At 32.4% G+C, this 19,837-nt stretch overlaps 4 protein-coding genes, 3 non-coding genes and 2 pseudogenes across 7 annotated transcripts; 4 read left to right on the top strand and 5 right to left on the bottom strand.

The window, feature by feature from the left end:
• Nucleotides 1-64: 64 nt before the first annotated feature.
• Nucleotides 65-280, bottom strand: LOC125875313 (small nucleolar RNA U3). Its single transcript, XR_007447382.1, has one exon. It is a non-coding gene; the product is annotated as a small nucleolar RNA U3 (small nucleolar RNA).
• Nucleotides 281-768: 488 nt separating this feature from the next.
• Nucleotides 769-13,096, top strand: LOC125872483 (protein AGENET DOMAIN (AGD)-CONTAINING P1-like). Its single transcript, XM_049553217.1, has 2 exons — nt 769-935; nt 12,714-13,096. Exons 1-2 carry the CDS (start codon nt 779-781, stop codon nt 13,094-13,096), a joined length of 540 nt encoding a protein of 179 aa, XP_049409174.1. The 5' UTR covers nt 769-778.
• LOC125874223 (protein AGENET DOMAIN (AGD)-CONTAINING P1-like) lies at nt 2,427-2,951 on the top strand (annotated as a pseudogene).
• On the bottom strand, nt 3,467-3,683 carry LOC125875315 (small nucleolar RNA U3). The gene has a single exon (XR_007447384.1). It is a non-coding gene; the product is annotated as a small nucleolar RNA U3 (small nucleolar RNA).
• LOC125874222 (protein AGENET DOMAIN (AGD)-CONTAINING P1-like) lies at nt 8,129-8,653 on the top strand. The gene has a single exon (XM_049555066.1). The coding sequence runs from the start codon at nt 8,129-8,131 to the stop codon at nt 8,651-8,653; it is 525 nt and encodes a 174-aa protein (XP_049411023.1).
• LOC125875311 (small nucleolar RNA U3) lies at nt 10,327-10,542 on the bottom strand. The gene has a single exon (XR_007447380.1). It is a non-coding gene; the product is annotated as a small nucleolar RNA U3 (small nucleolar RNA).
• A 750-nt stretch (nt 13,097-13,846) lies between the features above and the next one.
• LOC125872481 (miraculin-like) lies at nt 13,847-14,461 on the top strand. Its single transcript, XM_049553216.1, has one exon. It carries the CDS (start codon nt 13,847-13,849, stop codon nt 14,459-14,461), a length of 615 nt encoding a protein of 204 aa, XP_049409173.1.
• A 1,503-nt stretch (nt 14,462-15,964) lies between these two features.
• Nucleotides 15,965-16,561, bottom strand: LOC125874726 (miraculin-like). Its single transcript, XM_049555734.1, has one exon. It carries the CDS (start codon nt 16,553-16,555, stop codon nt 15,965-15,967), a length of 591 nt encoding a protein of 196 aa, XP_049411691.1. The 5' UTR covers nt 16,556-16,561.
• Nucleotides 16,562-18,088: 1,527 nt separating this feature from the next.
• LOC125872480 (miraculin-like) lies at nt 18,089-18,686 on the bottom strand (annotated as a pseudogene).
• Nucleotides 18,687-19,837: the final 1,151 nt, after the last annotated feature.

Here is a 19,837-nt window from a genome sequence, read left to right as displayed (position 1 = left end):
AAATACGTACTGGCTATACTGACCTTGACCAGGCTTGTTCGAAAAGGAAAACAAAAAGAAGGGAAGTCTGTCAGAGAGCCATGAGACCATCTTAGGCCTGAGATCAGGTCTAAGAACGATCATCTACTGCAACCACAGCTCGAGGAGCCATGGTTGGCTGTTAATCACGCTCTAATCACATGGCCATGCTTCATCAACCAGACTTGGTTTCCTGTCTCCTTAGAAATAAAGGATTCAGTGGTACGAGCCTATAGAACAGATCCTGTTCAAGTAAGGTCGTGACATATGCTCCTGGTATGAAGCCTCATAAAGCTGGAGCTTATGTGTTGCACTGCCGATGTGGGAACAATCTATTGGCCCCTGACACAGCTACGCTGACTACTACTCAATCTCTAAGGCTAAAGTGCAATAAAAGTAATAAAATTTATGTCAGATTTCAGTTTTTGATTTGTTATAGAAAAAAAAATAATTATGCATTAATTTTATTTTAACGTGTAGATAGTTAATTTCGTAGAAACCGTTCCAATAGCAGTTTTTCCTCTTGCCATGAACTCCATAATAAATTAGGAAAGAAAAAATTAAAAAAAAAAAGATATAAACCAATCAAAAATATAAAAATTGGAAATTTCCTATTCCGAGTCATTAAAGGAAAACCAAAAGAAAAATAAGAAAACAATTCCCATTCCGAATTGCAGAAGGAAACAAGAAGTCTCTCCCTATAAATTCACTTCCAAAGCTCATTCAATTCACAAATCAATCTCTAGTAGAGTCTGCAATAATGGCTCCAATCAAAGTGACAGAAATTAATTCAGAGGAACGCCACGCAATGCTCTCAGAGTTTATAAAATCAATAGCATTCAAGAGACAACAGATAACAAAAGTATTCCAAAAGGGCGATGAAGTTGAAGTGGCAAGTCAAGTATATGGCTTCATAGGTTCTTACTACGAAGCAACTATTGTTTATCCCATTGGCGCTTATCATTACAAAATCAAGTATAAAACTCTGTTGACTGATGATGAATCCGGGTCACTGGAAGAGATGGTCAGTGCAGCAGTGATCCGCCCTGTTCCCCCTCATCAAGATAAAACAATGTCAGAAAACGGATTCCGTCTGTATGATATGGTTGATGTGTTTGCCAACGATGGATGGTGGTTTGGATTTATCAGTGGGAAAATTGGTGAAGAGTATTATGTCTACTTCCCTACAACTGCGGATAATATTGCATACCCTCGTCATCTGTTGAGATATCATCAAGAATGGGCTAATGGCAAGTGGATATATCTTCCCAAAACAAGGAATTAGGAAAGATTATTTTTTTAACCTATTTTTATGTGAATTATTAATCTAAGTTTAGTTGCAAAATTGTTACATATGCTGATAAAATATTTTGATTTTCTAATGGCTGCAACCATTTGATTTTTCTTTCTTTCCTTTTCNCCCCCCCCCCCCCCCGGAATTGACACATTCCATACTTATAGGATATAGATATAGTGTTTGCAGAACATTTAAATATATCATACAAATCTAAACTGTACTAAAACTGAAAGTGTTGGTCCATATTTTGGCTTGCAAACAAAAAAGAAAGTAAATCTGTCAGACAGCAATAAGACCATCTTAGGCCCGAGATCAGGTCTAAGAACAATCATCTGCACCACAAGCTCAAGGAGCCACTGTTAATCGCGCTCTGGCATATCACACTAAACAAACTCCAATTCTCAACTTACTTTTCTAGTCTTTGTTTCTTTATAGGAAAAAAAAATGTAAATAATAATGATCTACTACTGTCACTCGTCCCAAATTAACTGTCACATTTGGAATTCAGAACTAAAATTAATAATTATTTCTAACCATTCCCTTAATATAAATAAGAATGCAAGTATTTAAGAAGAAAAAATCAGTCTACTCATCATATCCCGAAAGTTTTCCAAATTACAATAATTTCCATTTCTCTTTCACCCGATACATAAATATGTTTCAGATTCATAGTGATTTAGGTTTGAAATAATTGAGGTTATGTATCAACAATAACATTTGTATCAGATACATTATTCACAACAAAGTTAATAATGTATATGATAGAAATGAAGTGATCTATTTAAATGTTAAAAGAGAGAAGGAAAAAGGGGATTTTCATAATTAATTCAAATGGTAGATATTTCTAAAGATTATGTTATCTTAAAGAACTCCATCACAATTTTTTCTCCTTGCCATAGTTCAAGTTCCTAGCAAATTAGGAAAGCAAGAAATTATATTAACAAATTAAAAATATAAAAATAGGAAATTTCTAATCCGAGTCATTCCAGGAAAAACAAAAAGAAAACAGGAAAAGAATTCTCTGCCTATAAATTCAATACCAAAGCCTCATAGTTCCTCACTTTTTCATTCAATTGAAATCAATCAATCAATCTCCAGTAGAGTCCACAAAATGGCCCGAATCAACGTGACAGAAATGAACTCAGAGCAACTCCATCAATCAAGAATGGCAATGCTCTCAGAGTCAATCAAATCAATAGCATTCAAGAAATAACAGATAACGAAAGAATTCGAAAAGGGTGATGAAGTTGAAGTGGCAAGTCAAGAATTAGGCTTCATAGGCTCTTACTACGCAGCAACTATTATTTGTTCCACTGGCGATGATTACTACAGAATCAAGTACAAGACTCTGTTGACAGATGATGAATCTGAGCCGCTAGAGGATGTTTTCTTTGCAGCAGAGATCCGCCCTGTTCCACCTAATCAAGATGAAACAATGTCAGAAAATGGATTCTGTCTATACGATATGGTTGATGTATTTGACAGCGATGGATGGTGGTTCGGATTTATCAGTGCGAAAGTTGGAGATGAGTACTATGTCTACTTCCCTACAACTGGAGATAACATTGCATATCCTCCTCATGTGTTGAGATTTCATCAAGAATGGTCTAATGGCAAGTGGATATTTCTTCCATGACAATGAAAGATTTTCAACTTGTACTAATCTTGATTTCAACAAGTTCTTGATTTACTGTAATTCGATATGAATGCGACTTGTTAATCATTCTCTTTATGCCAATTCATCAAGTTTAGTCGCAAATTGTTATATTGATGATTAAGATTTTGATATGCTGTATAGTGAGAAACGAGAATATATGAATTTGTTACTCTGTTTTAGAGTTGAATTGTGCTGTATAATAATATGATGCATTACGTTTATGTCAGTTTTAGTTAAGACTACGTTTCAACAACTCTTTTAGGCTTCAAATTGACTATATCCATAGGCTGAATGTTGAATTGGCAAAAATAAAGTCGAGACAATCATTCTGGGCTATATTTGATACATTAGAAAGTGTTTAAGACAGCCGTGAGACATCTTAGACTTGCAAACAGATCCAAAGTTCTCAAACTTCCTAAATACGCAGATGAAGAAAACAGGAAACCGTTATTTCTTTCTGTGCTTGTACAAGAGGAAAAAACAAAAAGAATGAGAGTCTGTCAGACAGCAATGGGACCATCCTAGGCCTGAGATCAGGGTCTAAGAACGATCATCTACTGCAACCACAGCTCGATGAGCAATGGGTGACTATTAATCACGCTCTGGTCACATGGCCATGTTTCATCAACCAGACTTGGTTTCCTGTCTCCTTAGAAATCAAGGATTCAGTGGTACGAGCCTATAGAACAGATCCTGTTCAAGTAAGGTCGTGACATATGCTCCTGGTATGAAGCCTCATAAAGCTAGAGTTTATGTCTTGCACTACCGATGTGGGAACAATCTATTGGCCCCTGACACAGCTACGCTGACTACTACGCAATCTCTAAAAGCTCAAATGCAATAGAATTTGTGTCAGATTTCAGTTTTAGATTCGCTATAGAAAAAATAATAATTATCCACTAATTTATTTTAAGGTGTAGACAATTATTTTCGTAGAAATTATTCCAATTCTAATAGAAACCGAGGTTTTATACTGGATAAAAACAACACAATACAAAGAGAGACACAAGTATCTCGTATTTCAATGAACAATAGAAAATACAAAGAGAGACAAGTATCTCGTATTTCGATGAACAATAGAAAATACAAAGAGAGACAAGTATCTCGTATCTCTTAAAACAACTTTTTCTGCATATAAAATATATATTACCCCCTGTCTACTTATGAAAAATTTTAAGATGGTAGAGGCACAATCTACAATAGTTGTGACTTGTGTGAGGTTCCACTCAATTTTTTGACATTTGAATTTGTGCGTCCATTTGTACAAATGGTCCATAAATCCAAGTGTCAAAAATTATTGTGTGAGGCTCCATTCAATAGTTGACACTTTGATTTATGGGCCCATTTGTACTCTTTTATCTCCATTTATACATTTTTACCTTCCACTCACCACCCCAAGTGTTCTCCTCATCCGTTCCCCTATTCTTTATACCTTTTCTTTACTTGTGTCTTTTTCATTTTTTTTTCTATAAAATGCAGTCAGGGCCAACTCAATAATATTGGGAGCCTAAAGCGAAACTTAAGAGAGTCCCTAATATTTAATTTTTTTCATTATATATAATTTTATTTAAAATCTACTTTTCTAGCTATTTTAGATGCGAAGTCATTAGGTACTGTTTTATAATCAATTTGTTTTAATAATTCCTTTTCAAATGATAATATAGCTAATTCATTCAATCTGTCATGAGACATTGTTGATCTTAAAGAAGATTTAATCAATTTTAATTTCGAAAAAACTTCTTTCGGTTGAGGCAACAGTTACATGAACTGTTAACGTTATTCTATAAACAATATGTGTATTTGGAAAAGAATCAAGTCTTTTTGTTTGATAGGGTATTTTCATTAGATCATTATCTTCTACTTGTATTATTTCCCTTAACACTTTTAATTTAAAAAATAAATCTAAACCATCAATTTCAGAATAACTATTACGTGTTAAAGAAAGTTCAAGGTTAAGACAATATTTTTAAAAAAATTCTCATCATCTAGTGATCTCAATATTTTACCATTGAATAAGAAATCAAAAATATTTTCATATGCTTCAATGGTTCAAATCTATTTTGAAGTAAAAAAATAGTTTGATCTACTCTACATATATAAAGCAATTAACTCTAAAAGATTTTTCAAGAGACTTTGTGATTTCGCTATCCATATTTTCATCAAAGTGTTTCTTACGAAATTAAGGTTTATTTTCATCTCATATGCAATTTTCTTAGTAGAAATCATAACACTCATAGTACATATAATTTTTTTCTAAAATAACATATGTAAGTAATTGTTTTTAAAAAATGGGGGCCCCAAAATATATGGGGCCCCAAGCGATGACTTTAGTGGCCTAGGGGTTGAGACGACCCTGAATGCAGTTCTTTAAAAATGGAAATGTGAAAGATGATAAAAATATATTCTTTCTTTTGGTAATTGGAAAAAAGTTAAAACTAAAAGACAATAAATGATATATTAAAGCATTAACTTATATACAAAGAAAATAAATGAGGTCGATACGGTATAATAGAAGTTAATTTATTTTATTTGACTAATTTTTATTCACAAAATTTCTGAGAATATTTAATCGTAACCAAATATTAATGAAAATACTAGAATTAGAAATGATTGATTCAACTTAAGTAATTTGTAGGTTTACGTACTTAAAAACACTTTTTAAATGCTTAAGCTGAATTTAGAAATAAAAAGATAAAAATATTGAAGCAAAGATAATGTATTTTATTAAAAAGAATATTGATAAATAACTTATTAGTTGGAATAACTAAAATGTCCTTAAAATTGTTAATATTAAAAAATAAACTTATTATCCAATACTTTTAATATTATCAAACAAACAAAAAACACAAATGATAGTATTAAATTAAGTCAAAACTCAAATTAATTGTGTTTCATTCACTTTAGAATATAAATTAATTAGATGCAAATATTTTTTAATAAATATGAACTATTTATCTAAATAGCATGCAATAATTAGCAATTTGACTAAAAAATAAATCTCTCCATAACTACTTATTCAAAAATAACAAGCAAACTCATAAATAAAAATAAGAAAAAAAAGGACCTTTTTTCCTTTCTGTTTCGATTTTATTTTGTAAGACAAATCTAAAATATGGCATTTGGCCTTTTCAGTTAATAAATAAATAAATTGTAAGACAAATCTGTAAAATAAAATGAAGTTTTTGTACCATGAATTCAATCTAGAATTGTTTTTTAAAAATTATATTTGGAAGTTATTTTTTTTTATTAGATAGAAAAATGAAAAAGAAAAAAAAAGAGGGGGTTCCAGGTGGGTGGATAAGGAAACTGGGTGATAGGAGGTAAAAGAGTACATATGGACCCACAAATCCAAATATAAAAAATTGAGTGGAATCTCACACAACTATTGTTGGTTGTGCCTCTACCATCTTAAAATTTCTCGTCTACTTATAATAGATCTTCTATTATATAATAAATAACTAAAACTACTTCATAACTATTTGGGATAAGGATAGATAACTTCTAATAACCATAAGGAACTTTCAAATAACTCCTAATAACCGTAAGTAACCGCTCAACGCTCCATGGATTAAACCTTTAGAAATTTCAGAAGATGCACATCATTATCTTCTCCTATCTTTCTTCGCTTCTTCCTCCTTGAATTAGTACGGTACGTGCCTTGTCAAATTCTCAGTGGGAAAAATTCCATCACAGTGTTTCCTCTCGTGCCATATTTCAAGTCCATAATAAATTAGGAAAGAAAAAAAGAAGATATAAACCAATCAAAAATATAAAAATTGGAAATTCCTATTCTGAGTCATTAAAGGAAAACCAAAAGTAAACAGGAAAACAATTCCCATTCCTAATTACCGAAGAAAACAAGAATTCTCTCCCTATAAATTCACTTGCAAAGCCTCATAGTTTCTCATTCAATTCAATCTCCATTAGAGTCCACAATAATGGCCCCAATAAAAGAGACAGAAATTAATCCAGAGGAACGCCACACAATGCTCTCAGAGTTCATAAAATCAATAGCATTCAAGAGACAACAGATAACAAAAGTATTCCAAAAGGGTGATGAAGTTGAAGTGGCAAGTCAAGTATATGGCTTCATAGGTTCTTACTACGATGCAACTATTCTTTCTCCCATTGGCGCTTATCATTACAAAATCAAGTATAAAACTTTGTTGATTGATGATGAATCAGCGCCACTGGAAGAGATGGTCACTGCAGCCGCGATCCGCCCTGTTCCACCTCATCAAGATGAAACAATTTCAGAAAACGGATTCCGCCTGCACGATATGGTTGATGTGTTTGCTAACGATGGATGGTGGTTTGGATTTATCAGTGGGAAAATTGGAGAAGAGTACTATGTCTACTTCCCTACAACTGCGGATAACATTGCATATCCTCGTCATGTGTTGAGATTTCATCAAGAATGGGTTAATGGCAAGTGGAAATATCTTCCAAAAACAAGGAATTAGGAAAGATTAATTTTTTTTTACCTATTTTTAATAGATTTAGGAATGCGACTTATTAATCTAAGTTTAGTTGCAAATTGTAACATATGCTGATAAATATTTTGATTTTCTAATGGTTGCAACAATTTGAGTTTTCTCTCTTTCTTTTCTTATGATCTGTTTTTGACACTTTCCATACTAATTTGATCAAAACATATAGTTATACTGTTTGCAAAACATCTAGATTTAAGGTGAAGATCATCAATTTCTTAGAAACCATCCCAATTCCCACTCAAAGGCGAAGTCAAAATTTTAATCTTACACTTCTGTAACGATAATTTCAAATGTTAATAACTAAGTTCTAAACTTAATATTTTTACATATTTAATATCTTCTAAATACAAATACACAATTCAAGTAAAAAGTTACTGGGTTTGACCGAACCCGTACCCAGGCATCTAGCTCCTCCCCTGATTCCCAGTAGGAAGAACTCCATCACAATTTTTTTCACCTTGCCATAGTTCAAGTACCTAATAAATTAGGAAAGTAAGAAAATATTAACAAATTAAAAATATAAAATTGGAAATACCTATTCCGAGTCATTCCAGAAAAAAACAAAAGAAATCTCTGCCTATAAATTCAGTAGCAAAGCCTCATAGTTCCTCACTTTTTTCATTCAATTGAATCAATCAATCAATCTCCAGTAGAGTCCGTGAAATGGCCTCAATCAACGTGACAGAAATGAATTCAGTGCAACTCCATCAATCAAGAATGGCGATGCTCTCAGAGTCAATCAAATCAATTGCATTCAAGAAACAACAGATAACGAAAGATTACGAAAAGGGTGATGAAATTGAAGTGGCAAATCAAGAATTAGGCTTCATAGGCTCTTACTACGCAGCAACTATTATTTGTTCCACTGGCGATGATTATTACAGAATCAAGTACAAGACTCTGTTGACAGATGATGAGTCTGAGCCGCTAGAGGATGTTTTCTCTGCAGCCGAGATCCGCCCTGTTCCACCTCATCAAGATGAAACAATGTCAGAAAATGGATTCCGTCTATACGATATGGTAGATGTATTTGACAACGATGGATGGTGGTTCGGATTTATCAGTGCGAAAGTTGGAGATGAGTACTATGTATACTTCCCTACAACTGGAGATAACATTGCATATCCTCCTCATGTGTTGAGATTTCATCAAGAATGGTCTAATGGCAAGTGGATATTTCTTCCATGACAATGAAAGATTTTCGACTTGCACTGATCTTGATTTCAAGAAATCCTTGATTTACTATAATTTGATATGAATGCGACTTAATTGATCATTCTCTTTATCCCAATTCATCAAGTTTGGTCGCAAATTGTTATATTGATGATTAAGATTTTGATATGCTGTATAGTGAGAAACGAGAATATATGAATTTGTTACTCTGTTTTAGAGTTGAATTGTGCTGTATAATAAGATGCATTACTTTTCTGTCGGTGATACTCCCAAATTCAGGCTTATATCTACAGAATTGAGCATATTCTTCAATGCCGTCTAATGTTAAGTCTTGAATATACCGTCTTATGTTTTTTATATATATAGCTACAATCAGAAACTGGAAAAGAAACAAAAAAGGGAAGAATGAATTTGAGTGGATCAATCAGAGTTGGAAATCTTATGGAATATAATTCATCACGAAGCTTGTAGAGAATTCTTGAAAGCTTGAGGCATGTCAAAGACACCATTTTTAAACTCAATATAGATGTATGTCAAGAATATAAGTATATATAGGTCTGAAGAACTCAAATGATCACAATGGAGTTTCAAAGCTAAAAAATTGCTGCAGTTTGGAAAAAAGGATTAATGGCTCAAGAATTTAGTTATAAGATAGTTAATAATGGGTTATGTTACAAATATCAGTTGCAACATTAATATTTGAATTAGAAGTAATGATCAATCAGTGGCAGTAATGATTTTCTCAACTTTTAGCATTGTTGCAACTTAAAACTTGTAACAAAGATCACGATTTCACTTGCACACAACTAGCCTCTTAACACTTGTAGATGCTGAAAATTGTATGATTGGACCCGACCCAACCAATTGAGACATATATTATGTCCTTTTGGTTCACCGCGAAGATGTAATCCGTTATCCCCTCCCCAATTATAGAATGGTTTTCTTGAGAGTCTAACCTGGAATGCTTTTAATCTAGGTTTGAAGCTCCATTTTTTTTCCCCTTTTTAATGAATAAGATTGAAGCATATTATTTTATTGATTTTGAGGCAATATGTTTCATGTGTTAGTTTTGTTCCAGCTACCGGACGTTGAAACTTTCTTGAAAATGGTGAAGATTAGATGGATGTACACCAGTAATTCAAAACATTGCGGTTTTGGATAAGCTGTATGAGTATTTTGTTTATTACATCTAATCTTTCTGTGAGACGTTGTAGTGAGTGTTGTGAAGATTATGAATACAGGTTAAATGCGCAGGATACACTCGTAAACTTTTGTTAAATACGGTAATTATTCAGATCTTATTTATATACAATCTACACTAAGAGAGTATAACTAGCCCCTTAACATTTGTAGAAGCTGAAAATTGTATGCTTGGGCCTGTTGGGATACATATTATGTCCTTTTGGTTCACCTCGAAGAAACAGCTTATGCACATACTAGCTAAATACTTGCTGGCTATACTGACCTTGACCAACATGATAGTATCATTCATGATTTCTCTTTTGTTTTAGTTAAGACTAAGTTTCAACAACTCTTTTAGGCTTCAAATTGACTATATCCATAGGCTGAATGTTGAATTGACAAAAATAAAGTCGAGACAATCATTCTGGGCTATATTTGATACATTAGAAAGCGGCCCTTTCTTTCTGGGCTTGTCCAAGAGGAAATCGGAAATCAAAAAGAAGGGGAGTCTGTCAGACAGCCATGGGACCATCCTAGGCATGAGATCAGGTCTAGGAACGATCATCTACTGCAACCACAGCTCGGGGAGCCATGGTTGGCTGTTAATCACGCTCTGGTCACATGGCCATATTTCATCAACCAGACTTGGTTTCCTGTCTCCTTAGAAATCAAGGATACAGTGGTACGAGCCTATAGAACAGATCCTGTTCAAGTAAGGTCGTGACATAAGCTCCTGGTATGAAGCTTCATAAAGCTGGAGTTTATTTGTTGCACTGCCGATGTGGGAACAATATGTTGGCCCCCGACGCAGCTTCGCTGACTACTACTCAATCTCTAAACCTAAAGTGCAATAAAAGTAATAAATTTTGTGTCAGATTTCAGTTTTTGATTCATTATAGAAAAATTAATTATTATGCACTAACTTATTTAAGGGTAGACAAGTATTTTCGTGGAAACCATTCCGATTTCCAGTGGGAAAAATTCCATCACAGTTTTTCTTCTTGCCATAGTCCATAATAAATTAGGAAAGAAAAAAAAGATATAAACCAATCAAAAATATAAAAATTGGAAATACCTATTCCGAGCATTCCAGGAAAAAACAAAAGAAAACAGGAAAAGAATTCCTTATTTAGTCATTGAAGGAAACAGATTTCTCTGCCTATAAATTCAGTACCAAAGCCTCATAGTTGCTCACTTTTTTCGTTCAATTGAGTCAATCAATCTCCATAGAGTTCACAATAATGGCCCCAATCAACATTACAGAAATGAATTCAGTGCAACTCCATCAATCAAGAATGGCGATGCTCTCAGAGTCAATCAAATCAATAGCATTCAAGAAACAGCAGATAACGAAAGAATTCGAAAAGGGTGATGAAGTTGAAGTGGCAAGTCAAGAATTAGGTTTCATAGGCTCTTACTACGCAGCAACTATTATTTGTTCCACTGGCGATGATTATTACAGAATCAAGTACAAGACTCTGTTGACAGATGATGAGTCTGAGCCGCTAGAGGATGTTTTCTCTGCAGCCGAGATCCGCCCTGTTCCACCTAATCAAGATGAAACAATGTCAGAAAATAGATTCCGTCTATATGATATGGTTGATGTATTTGACAACGATGGATGGTGGTTCGGATTTATCAGTGCAAAAGTTGGAGATGAGTATTATGTCTACTTCCCTACAACTGGAGATAACATTGCATACCCTCCTCATGTGTTGAGATTTCATCAAGAATGGTCTTATGGAAAGTGGATATTTCTTCCAAGACAAGGAAAGATTTTCAACTTGTACTAATCTTGATTTCAACAAGTTCTTGATTTACTGTAATTCGATATGAATGCGACTTGTTAATCATTCTCTTTATGCCAATTCATCAAGTTTAGTCGCAAATTGATATATTGATGATTAGATTTTGATATGCTGTATAGTGAGAAACGAGAATATATGAATTTGTTACTCTGTTTTAGAGTTGAACTGTGCTATTTAATAAGATGCAGTACTTTTCTGTTATAATAAACATTAATCACAAAGATTCACTAGAAAATGAATAAGGTATTGATATTAGTTCTTCTCTATGTCGTTGCCATATTCACAAGTTCCAATTCTGCACCTGAATCCGACCCGATTCTTGACATAAACGGAAAAATCCTCCGAACACAAGCTACGTATTTAGTAGTCCCAGTAAATCACAAATATGGTGGGATTTCTTTAGAAACCACTGGCAATGAAAAATGTCAACTTGGTGTAGTTCAAGAAATTTACAATGTGCACGGAGGCTCTGTGGCATTATTCCCACTGAACTCAAAGAAAGGTGTAATACGCGTGTCTACTGATTTAAACATCGCGATTTTGTTTATTGCAAAGTCATTTGCAAAGATGTTGAGTTTATATGATCAATGGACAGAGACGTTTGTCACTCAGCAATGTCCCTCTTGTGTTCAATTTTAAAAAGGAATTCACTTAACATCGAAAAAATAACGATTAGTAATAATAATGATTAGTATAAAGAACAATAATGTAATAACGCGTGCCTACGCTATGCTTTTATTATTGAGTAAACATATAAGTTATTAACCCCATTTTTTCGTGTTTCCATAATTCAAGTCCCTAACAAATTAGGAAAAATAATAAAGTAAACAATTAGGTAAATGGAAACCTAATCACCGTAACTGAATATTCTGCCTATAAATTGACTTGCAAAGCCTCATAGTTGCTCACTTTTCATTCAATAGAAACAATCTCCATTACTACTCTCGAAATGGAACGCCACGAATCAAGAATGGAAATGCTCACAGAGTCAGTAAAATCAATAGCATTCAAGAAACAACAGATAACAAAAGTATTCCATAAGGGGGATGAAGTTGAAGTGGCAAGTCAAGTATATGGCTTCGTAGGTTCTTACTACGAAGCAACTATTGTTTCTTCCATTGGCGCTTATCATTACAGAATCAAGTACAAGAATCTGTTGACTGATGATGAATCTGCACCACTGGAAGAGATGTTCACTTCAGCCGCGATCCGCCCTGTTCCACCTCATCAAGATGAAACAATGTCAGAAAACGGATTCCGTCTGTACGATATGGTTAATGTATTTGCCAACGATGGATGGTGGTTTGGATTTATCAGTGGGAAAATTGGAGAAGAGTACTATGTCTACTTCCCTACAACTGCAGATAACATTGCATACCCTCGTCATGTGTTGAGATTTCATCAAGAATGGTCTAATGGGAAATGGATAGTTCTTCCAAGACAAGGAAAGATTTTCGACTTGCACTAATCTTGATTTCAACAAGTTCTTGATTTACTGTAATGTGATATGAATGTACTGAATCTTTTTCCTTTATGTTAAAAAGAATTTCAAGTTTAGTCCCAAAAATTGCTTTGCTAATGAAGATTTCTATTGAGGAAATAGTCATTAAATGTTTGTACTTTACAGTGAGAAATAAGAATCTGTAATTTGTTACTCTGTTTTAGCCTTGAAATTGTGCTGTATAATAAGATGCATTACTTTTCTGTTCATTTATAACTTGTATCTACAGAATTGAAGATATTCAATAGTAACTTTGAGAATTGAGATTCAGTATCTGTCAATAAATTATATGCTTGGATTCAACCCGACCCCATTGGGACACATATTATGTCCTTTTGGTTCACCTCGAAGAAACAACTGCGTACTTACCTTCACCAGATATTTATATCAAATCAATACTAGCGTGTGTGTTATGCATATTCTTATAGTATCACCTGACTATAATTAATTAACAAACATTTTCTTAATTAACCAATATAAATTTCAATGATTTGGGATTAAACAATCAGCTAGGAACACCAAGTTGACATGTATTGTGCTGCTGATTTGGTTATCTTTAGACAAATATTATCAATCAAAACAATCAGGGTGGGTCAAACACCATCAATCAACCTCTTTAGGCACCCAAAGTTTTAATTAAACCAAAATCCAACCAATGTGCTATTTTTCTTCTATAAAAACACTAATCACATATATCCATCCAAACAAAAACAGAAAATGAATAAAGTTTTGCTATTACTTCTTCTCTGTGTCTTTGCCATCTTCACAAGTTCCAATTCTGCACCTGAACCCGATCCGATTCTTGACATAAACGGAAAAATCCTCCAAACACACACTACGTATTTCGTAGTCCCAGTAAATCACAAATATGGTGGGATTTCTTTAGAAACAACTGGCAATGAAAAATGTCAACTTGGTGTAGTTCAAGAAATATACGATGTGCACGGAGGCTCCGTGGCATTATTACCACTGAACCCAAAGGAAGGTGTAATACGTGTGTCTACTGATTTAAATATCGCGATTTTCAGCACCCACGGGTGTGGTGATCAATCTACAGTGTGGCAACTTGAAACGTATGATTCAAAAACAGGAAAGTATTTTATTAAAGACGGCGGAGTTGAAGGAAATCCTGGTCCTAAGACTATAAGGAATTGGTTCAAAATTGACAAGTATGGGCATGGTTACAAGTTTGTTTATTGCCCTTCAGTGTGCAGTAAATGCAAAGTTATTTGCAAAGATGTTGGAGTTTATATGAAAAATGAACAGAGACGTTTGGCACTCAGTAATGTCCCTCTTGTGTTCAATTTTAAAAAGGAAGAATTCACTTCTTGAGATTGAACAAATAACAAAATAATAAGAATAAGGACATTACAATAAGTTGTTCTATAAAAGAACAATAATGTAAGAGATGCTTTTATTTCTTCTTGTTGTTTTTATTGTCACTGAATAAATAAATGCAATCCCTTTTGCCTAATTTGAGCTCGAAAGATTAAGAGTTTTGTTTAGGGGTGGCAATGGATGGGTCATAATGGGTTAGGATAATAATCGGGTCAAGACCCAATTCAATCCAAATTTGCTTGAGTCAAAACAAGTTGGGTCATAATGGGTTACATTACGGGTCAAGACCCACCCAACCCAATTTCTACTAAGCTTAATTGTTTTATTTGTCTTTTAAATTATTTTAGTACCTAATAAAATTATATTTTTTCTTTATTATTGCTATACAACATATCAAATTGAAAAGTAAGCTTTTAAAAAATATTCCGACAAGATTTTTCATGAGTCAATCAGGTTACATATCAACCCAATTTTTAATGAATTGAAATGGGTTGGATTGAAATGGATTGAGTTAATGAATGGGCGAGTTAATAACCCGCCCAAACTTAAATGGGTTGGGTGGGATGAACGAGTTTGGGTTTAATTTTGCCACCTCTAGTTTTGTTTGATGTACAAAGGTTAAGATTTGAAACTAATTAATAGTACCCTTTTTTAAAAAACTCTTTTAGACTTAATTCAACCCCAAATACTCATTTACGGGGATGATTGTCCAAGTCCAAAGAGATCATGCATATTTTTCTCATTCCACCGACAACGCGTGAGACTTACCAGGAAGTATATGTAGATAGATTATACTATATGTCTATACGCCCATCATCTATCGATCACTTCATTATACAATAGCTCCATTAAACGCTTATTTTATCATTTGAGTTCAAGTTATAATACATTGTGTCACTATCATTATTTTTTTTAATAGTATTAAGTTATTCTAAGGATATATAATTACAGAGGTGAAGTCATGATTAAGAGTTTAGGGGTTCTAAATTTCTTTAATAACCGTCAATCAATTTTGTTAGGGGTTCACAAAGTAACATACATATATATTTAATTAATTTTCTAGTACAAATATAAGGTCTACGGAAAAGCTATTGGGTTCGTCCGAACCCATGAACCCCCACCTAGCTCCACCTCTCATATAAATGACTTAAAATTCTTTTAATTTTCAACGAACATGGACATCAAAAATCCAAACTATTCTCATTTTAAACTTAGGTTTAATTACAATAAACACTCTGATAATATGACTCAATTTGAATACACCCCTGTATTTTAATCTTTTAATGTTATATTCATTAAAATAATACAATATAATACACATTATGAAACAACCTAAAACAAAATTGACAAGAAAGGAAGAAACAAAATGCACAGCTTAATTTATTAGGAAACTAAATGCCTTATTACATCACTATTAATTATTATATGAAGGATAAGTTATCATCATCCTCATTAGTATAGACACTTATTATTTTTGCAGAGTGAAATTAGATACGTTCAACGACCTTCAAGAATTTCCTTCTTAAAGTTGAACACAAGAGGGGCACCATTTATAAGCCCTAAACGCCTCTGACCATTGACCATAACAACTCCAACATCTTTACAAATAACTTTACAGTAAACAAATTTATAACCCTGCCCATACTTCTCAATTCTGAACCAATTATTCCTTCTAACCTTAGGACCAACATTAATAAAATACCTCCCTCCATCATATTTCTCTAGTTGCCACATTGTCGAATGAAGACAATCGTAGGTACTGTAAATTGCAACGTTTAAATCAATGGACACGCGAATTACACCTTTCTTTTTATCGACTGGGATTAATTCCAGGCCGTGGCCGTGTGGTTCAACGTAACGTTTTTGTATGACACTAAGTTGACATGTCTTATTATTGCCTACGGTTTCCACGGCAACGCCACCGTATTTTTCGCCGTTAATTGGAACTATAAAATATGTTTTTTCTGTTCGGAGAATTTTGCCGGTTATGTCAAGAACTGGATTAGTTGCTGAAGATGCTTCACAAAGCCAAGAATTTGTGAAGATGGCAAAAATAGAGATAAATTGTAATATGAATAATTTCTTCATTTTCTGAAACTTTTGTACTATGATTGGTATTTTTTTTATTTTGGTTTTGTGATGGAGAATTTTTGTATGGACATTTAAAGGTGTGGATTGTGTTTTTTTATAAAGAAAATATAGCACATTGGTTGTGGATTTTCTGTTTAAAACTTGGGCACGTACCTAAATAGGTCGACGGTGTTTGACTTTGACATTAAATCAAATATTTTTGTGTGGCTTTTGTTTGACTTTCACTTTTCTAATCCAATGAGCAATTTTGGGAGGTTTGGTGGATATTATTTATGAGGGAGGTCTGTCACTTGGTGTGCATGGTATTTGAAAATTTTTAATCCAGTAATTTTGATCTTTAATAATTAAAAGTACGATATATATATATATATATTACTTAATAGTTTGTTCGACTTGGACTTATATATAATTTATATGTAATAGATAATTATGATTTTTACTTTTTAAGAAACGTCTCAATTATATCATACTAACATCTTACATATGTAGAAATATTTTTTTATAAAAAGTAAATGTAATTAATTTCATTAATCAATGACACAAAAAGATAATTTAATTAAAATAGAGTAGACAAAATGTGAAGGTCTAATATTTTTTTTTCATACTAATACTAATTTACAAATTTGTTAGTATCATATTATTAATTAAAATATATGAGTTGTATATATAATTATATATTTCGATATGATAATCTGTATTTCATTTTTTTTCTTCATAAATGTTGCATATTGTACCAAATATAAAACAAAAATAATTAAAACACATATCAAAAGTCATGTCAAATATCATAACATCGTGATGCAGTGTAACAAATTGTAAAAACATTTTGGGAGCATATATATATGATTGTTTTAATTATGATTAGAGCTTTATTCTAGTTAATTAAATTTCAGCCATTAAGTTAGAACTGTGACATGTGTCTCCAAACCAAGTAAGAATTTTAGAAAAATGAAGAGAGAGAAAAATGAAGAGGAGCCAGATCCAATAATTACACCTTTTTTCTTTATAATTAGTGCTTTAAGAAATTATACTTTTTTGGTAGTAAAATGTTTTACTATTATTATTCCTTTATTTATATGATATATATAGTCATAAATAAAGTGTTGGAAAAGAATATGATAGATTAGAGAGTAAATTATAAGAAATAAAGAACAATGAAAAAAAATTGTAACTCGATTAAATTTTCAAAGGATCAATCCAATTAAAATCGTATAATAAAAATACCTACTTTATTTTTATATCAATAAAGTCATTCAATTTAAATTTCTTCTCACAAAATACATTTTACACAACCAAAATTCTCACGTGGAGCTTTTGCAAAACAAAACACACACAAGTTTATTAGCAAAGGTCACTCGATTCTTATGAAGTACATCACTATTATTTGAATTAAGGACAAGTTATCTTCTTCTTCATTTGGTAGATTTATCTTATTTAAGTAATTTGTTCAATTACATTAACATATAGATACTTGCTTCACCCGACTCTGCACATAACGGAATCTTAGTGCACCAGACTGTCTTTTTAATTTCAAGAATTGAATTCTCTTTTGAAGTTGAACACGAGAGGAACATCGTTGATGAGTGCTAAACGATTTTGTTCTTTGATCATATAAACTCCAACATCTTTGCAAATGACTTTGCAGTAAGTGCACACTGAAGGACAATAAACAAATTTGTAACCATGTCTATACTTCTCAATTTTGAACCAATTCCTTATTGTTTTAGAACCAGGATTCCCATCAACTCCACCAACGTTAACAAAATACTTCCCTGTCGATGGATCATACTCCTCAAGTTGCCACACCGTGGATTGTGCTGAAAATCGCAACATTTAAATCAGTCGATACACGTATTATACCTTTCTTTTTATCCACCGGGATAAATTCTAAAATATCACCATTTTTGTCGTATTTTTCTTTTACAACGCCAAGTTGACATGTCTCATTGCCGATGGTTTTTACAGAGAGACCGCCATTTTCGCGATTTGTTGGCACTATGTAATACGTTGTGTGTGTTCGGAGGATTTTGCCATTTATGTCTAACACTGGTTCAGGTGCGGAGGATGCTTCACTAAGCCAAGAATTGATGAAGGTGACAAGTAATAATATAAGCAATAGATTCTTCATTTTCTGAAATTTTGTAAGTAGTGATATTTTTGTTTTGTGAATTTTGCATGGACAATTAGAGATGTGAAATGTGTTTTTTTTTTATAAAGAAAATAGCACATTGGTAGTGGATTTTTTTAATACTTGGGGACGTGCCTAAATTAAAAGGTTGATGGTGTTTGACCTTATATAATTTATGTTTTAAATTTTTTATTCAGTATTCGATATCCGTATTGAAGTTTGACTAATTCAGATTCATATCGAATAGGGCCCCATTTGGGTAGCACTCCTTACAAAGAATTTTTTTTATGCCTAAGGCTTGAATCCAAAACCGCTAATTATGGGAGGAGCATGCAATCTCATCCGATCCACTACTCCATATCCATTAGTAATCTATACTAACTAGTGTACTTGGTCACGCTTCGCGCGATTATGAAAAGAATTAAAATAAAGTTACATACTAATTTCATTAATTACTTTAATAAAAGGATTTTTTTATTAATCACCTAATATCATAGAAGAGAAGCTATGAAAAATATTTAGGTTAAATATGAAATTCATTAAGAAATCAATATATGTGAACTTCTGAAAGTTAAATATTAAAAATAAATTTCATAGAGAAAAAAGAGAAGGTAATATTAGAACTATTGGAATGTAAACTTTAGATGGGATCGTTTTTTTCTTTTTTATTTGGGATCTTTTTTAGTATAATTTATCTATATTTATATAAACTTGAAATCTGATCGTTCTTTTGTACTTCTTTGTAATCCTTTTGATTATATTCTTAGTATAATTTTTCGACAATGTGTAAACTCAGATTGCCATTAATAGTTATTATCCATGACTACATTGTTAGCCAACACTATTTTTAATCATTATCCACAATTACTATTACTTGTCGTCGTCATCGCCCAATCATCACATATTTTAATTATTTTTATTGTAAAATATTAGATTAATTTAATATTTGATTAATAACTTTTTAATAATCAAATTTAAATAAAAATAATCTTACATATTTAAATGATGAAAAATAACAATCTTAATTAGTTAGTTTTCATATTTTAATATATTATTATTATTATATTTAGGTTGAGATATCCAATTACCTTTTGGGACAAGTTATATCAGGAAAACAAAAGAATGTAAGAAAATAAATTTAAAAATAAACA

Source organism: Solanum stenotomum, chromosome 8, assembly GCF_019186545.1.
Source record: "Solanum stenotomum isolate F172 chromosome 8, ASM1918654v1, whole genome shotgun sequence".
In the NCBI taxonomy this organism is placed as follows: Eukaryota; Viridiplantae; Streptophyta; class Magnoliopsida; order Solanales; family Solanaceae; genus Solanum; species Solanum stenotomum.
This window is presented reverse-complemented; position numbering and strand designations above follow the sequence as displayed.

Excerpts from the sequence above, each read along its gene's own strand:
- LOC125874222 (XM_049555066.1), top strand. The coding sequence starts at position 8,129 with ATGGCCTCAATCAACGTGACAGAAATGAATTCAGTGCAACTCCATCAA.
- LOC125872481 (XM_049553216.1), top strand. The coding sequence starts at position 13,847 with ATGAATAAAGTTTTGCTATTACTTCTTCTCTGTGTCTTTGCCATCTTC.
- LOC125874726 (XM_049555734.1), bottom strand. The coding sequence starts at position 16,555 with ATGAAGAAATTATTCATATTACAATTTATCTCTATTTTTGCCATCTTC.
- LOC125872483 (XM_049553217.1), top strand. The coding sequence starts at position 779 with ATGGCTCCAATCAAAGTGACAGAAATTAATTCAGAGGAACGCCACGCA. Across the intron at positions 936-12,713 it reads TCAAGTATATGGCTTCATAG|GTTCTTACTACGAAGCAACT; the intron begins GTTCTTACTACG and ends ATGGCTTCGTAG.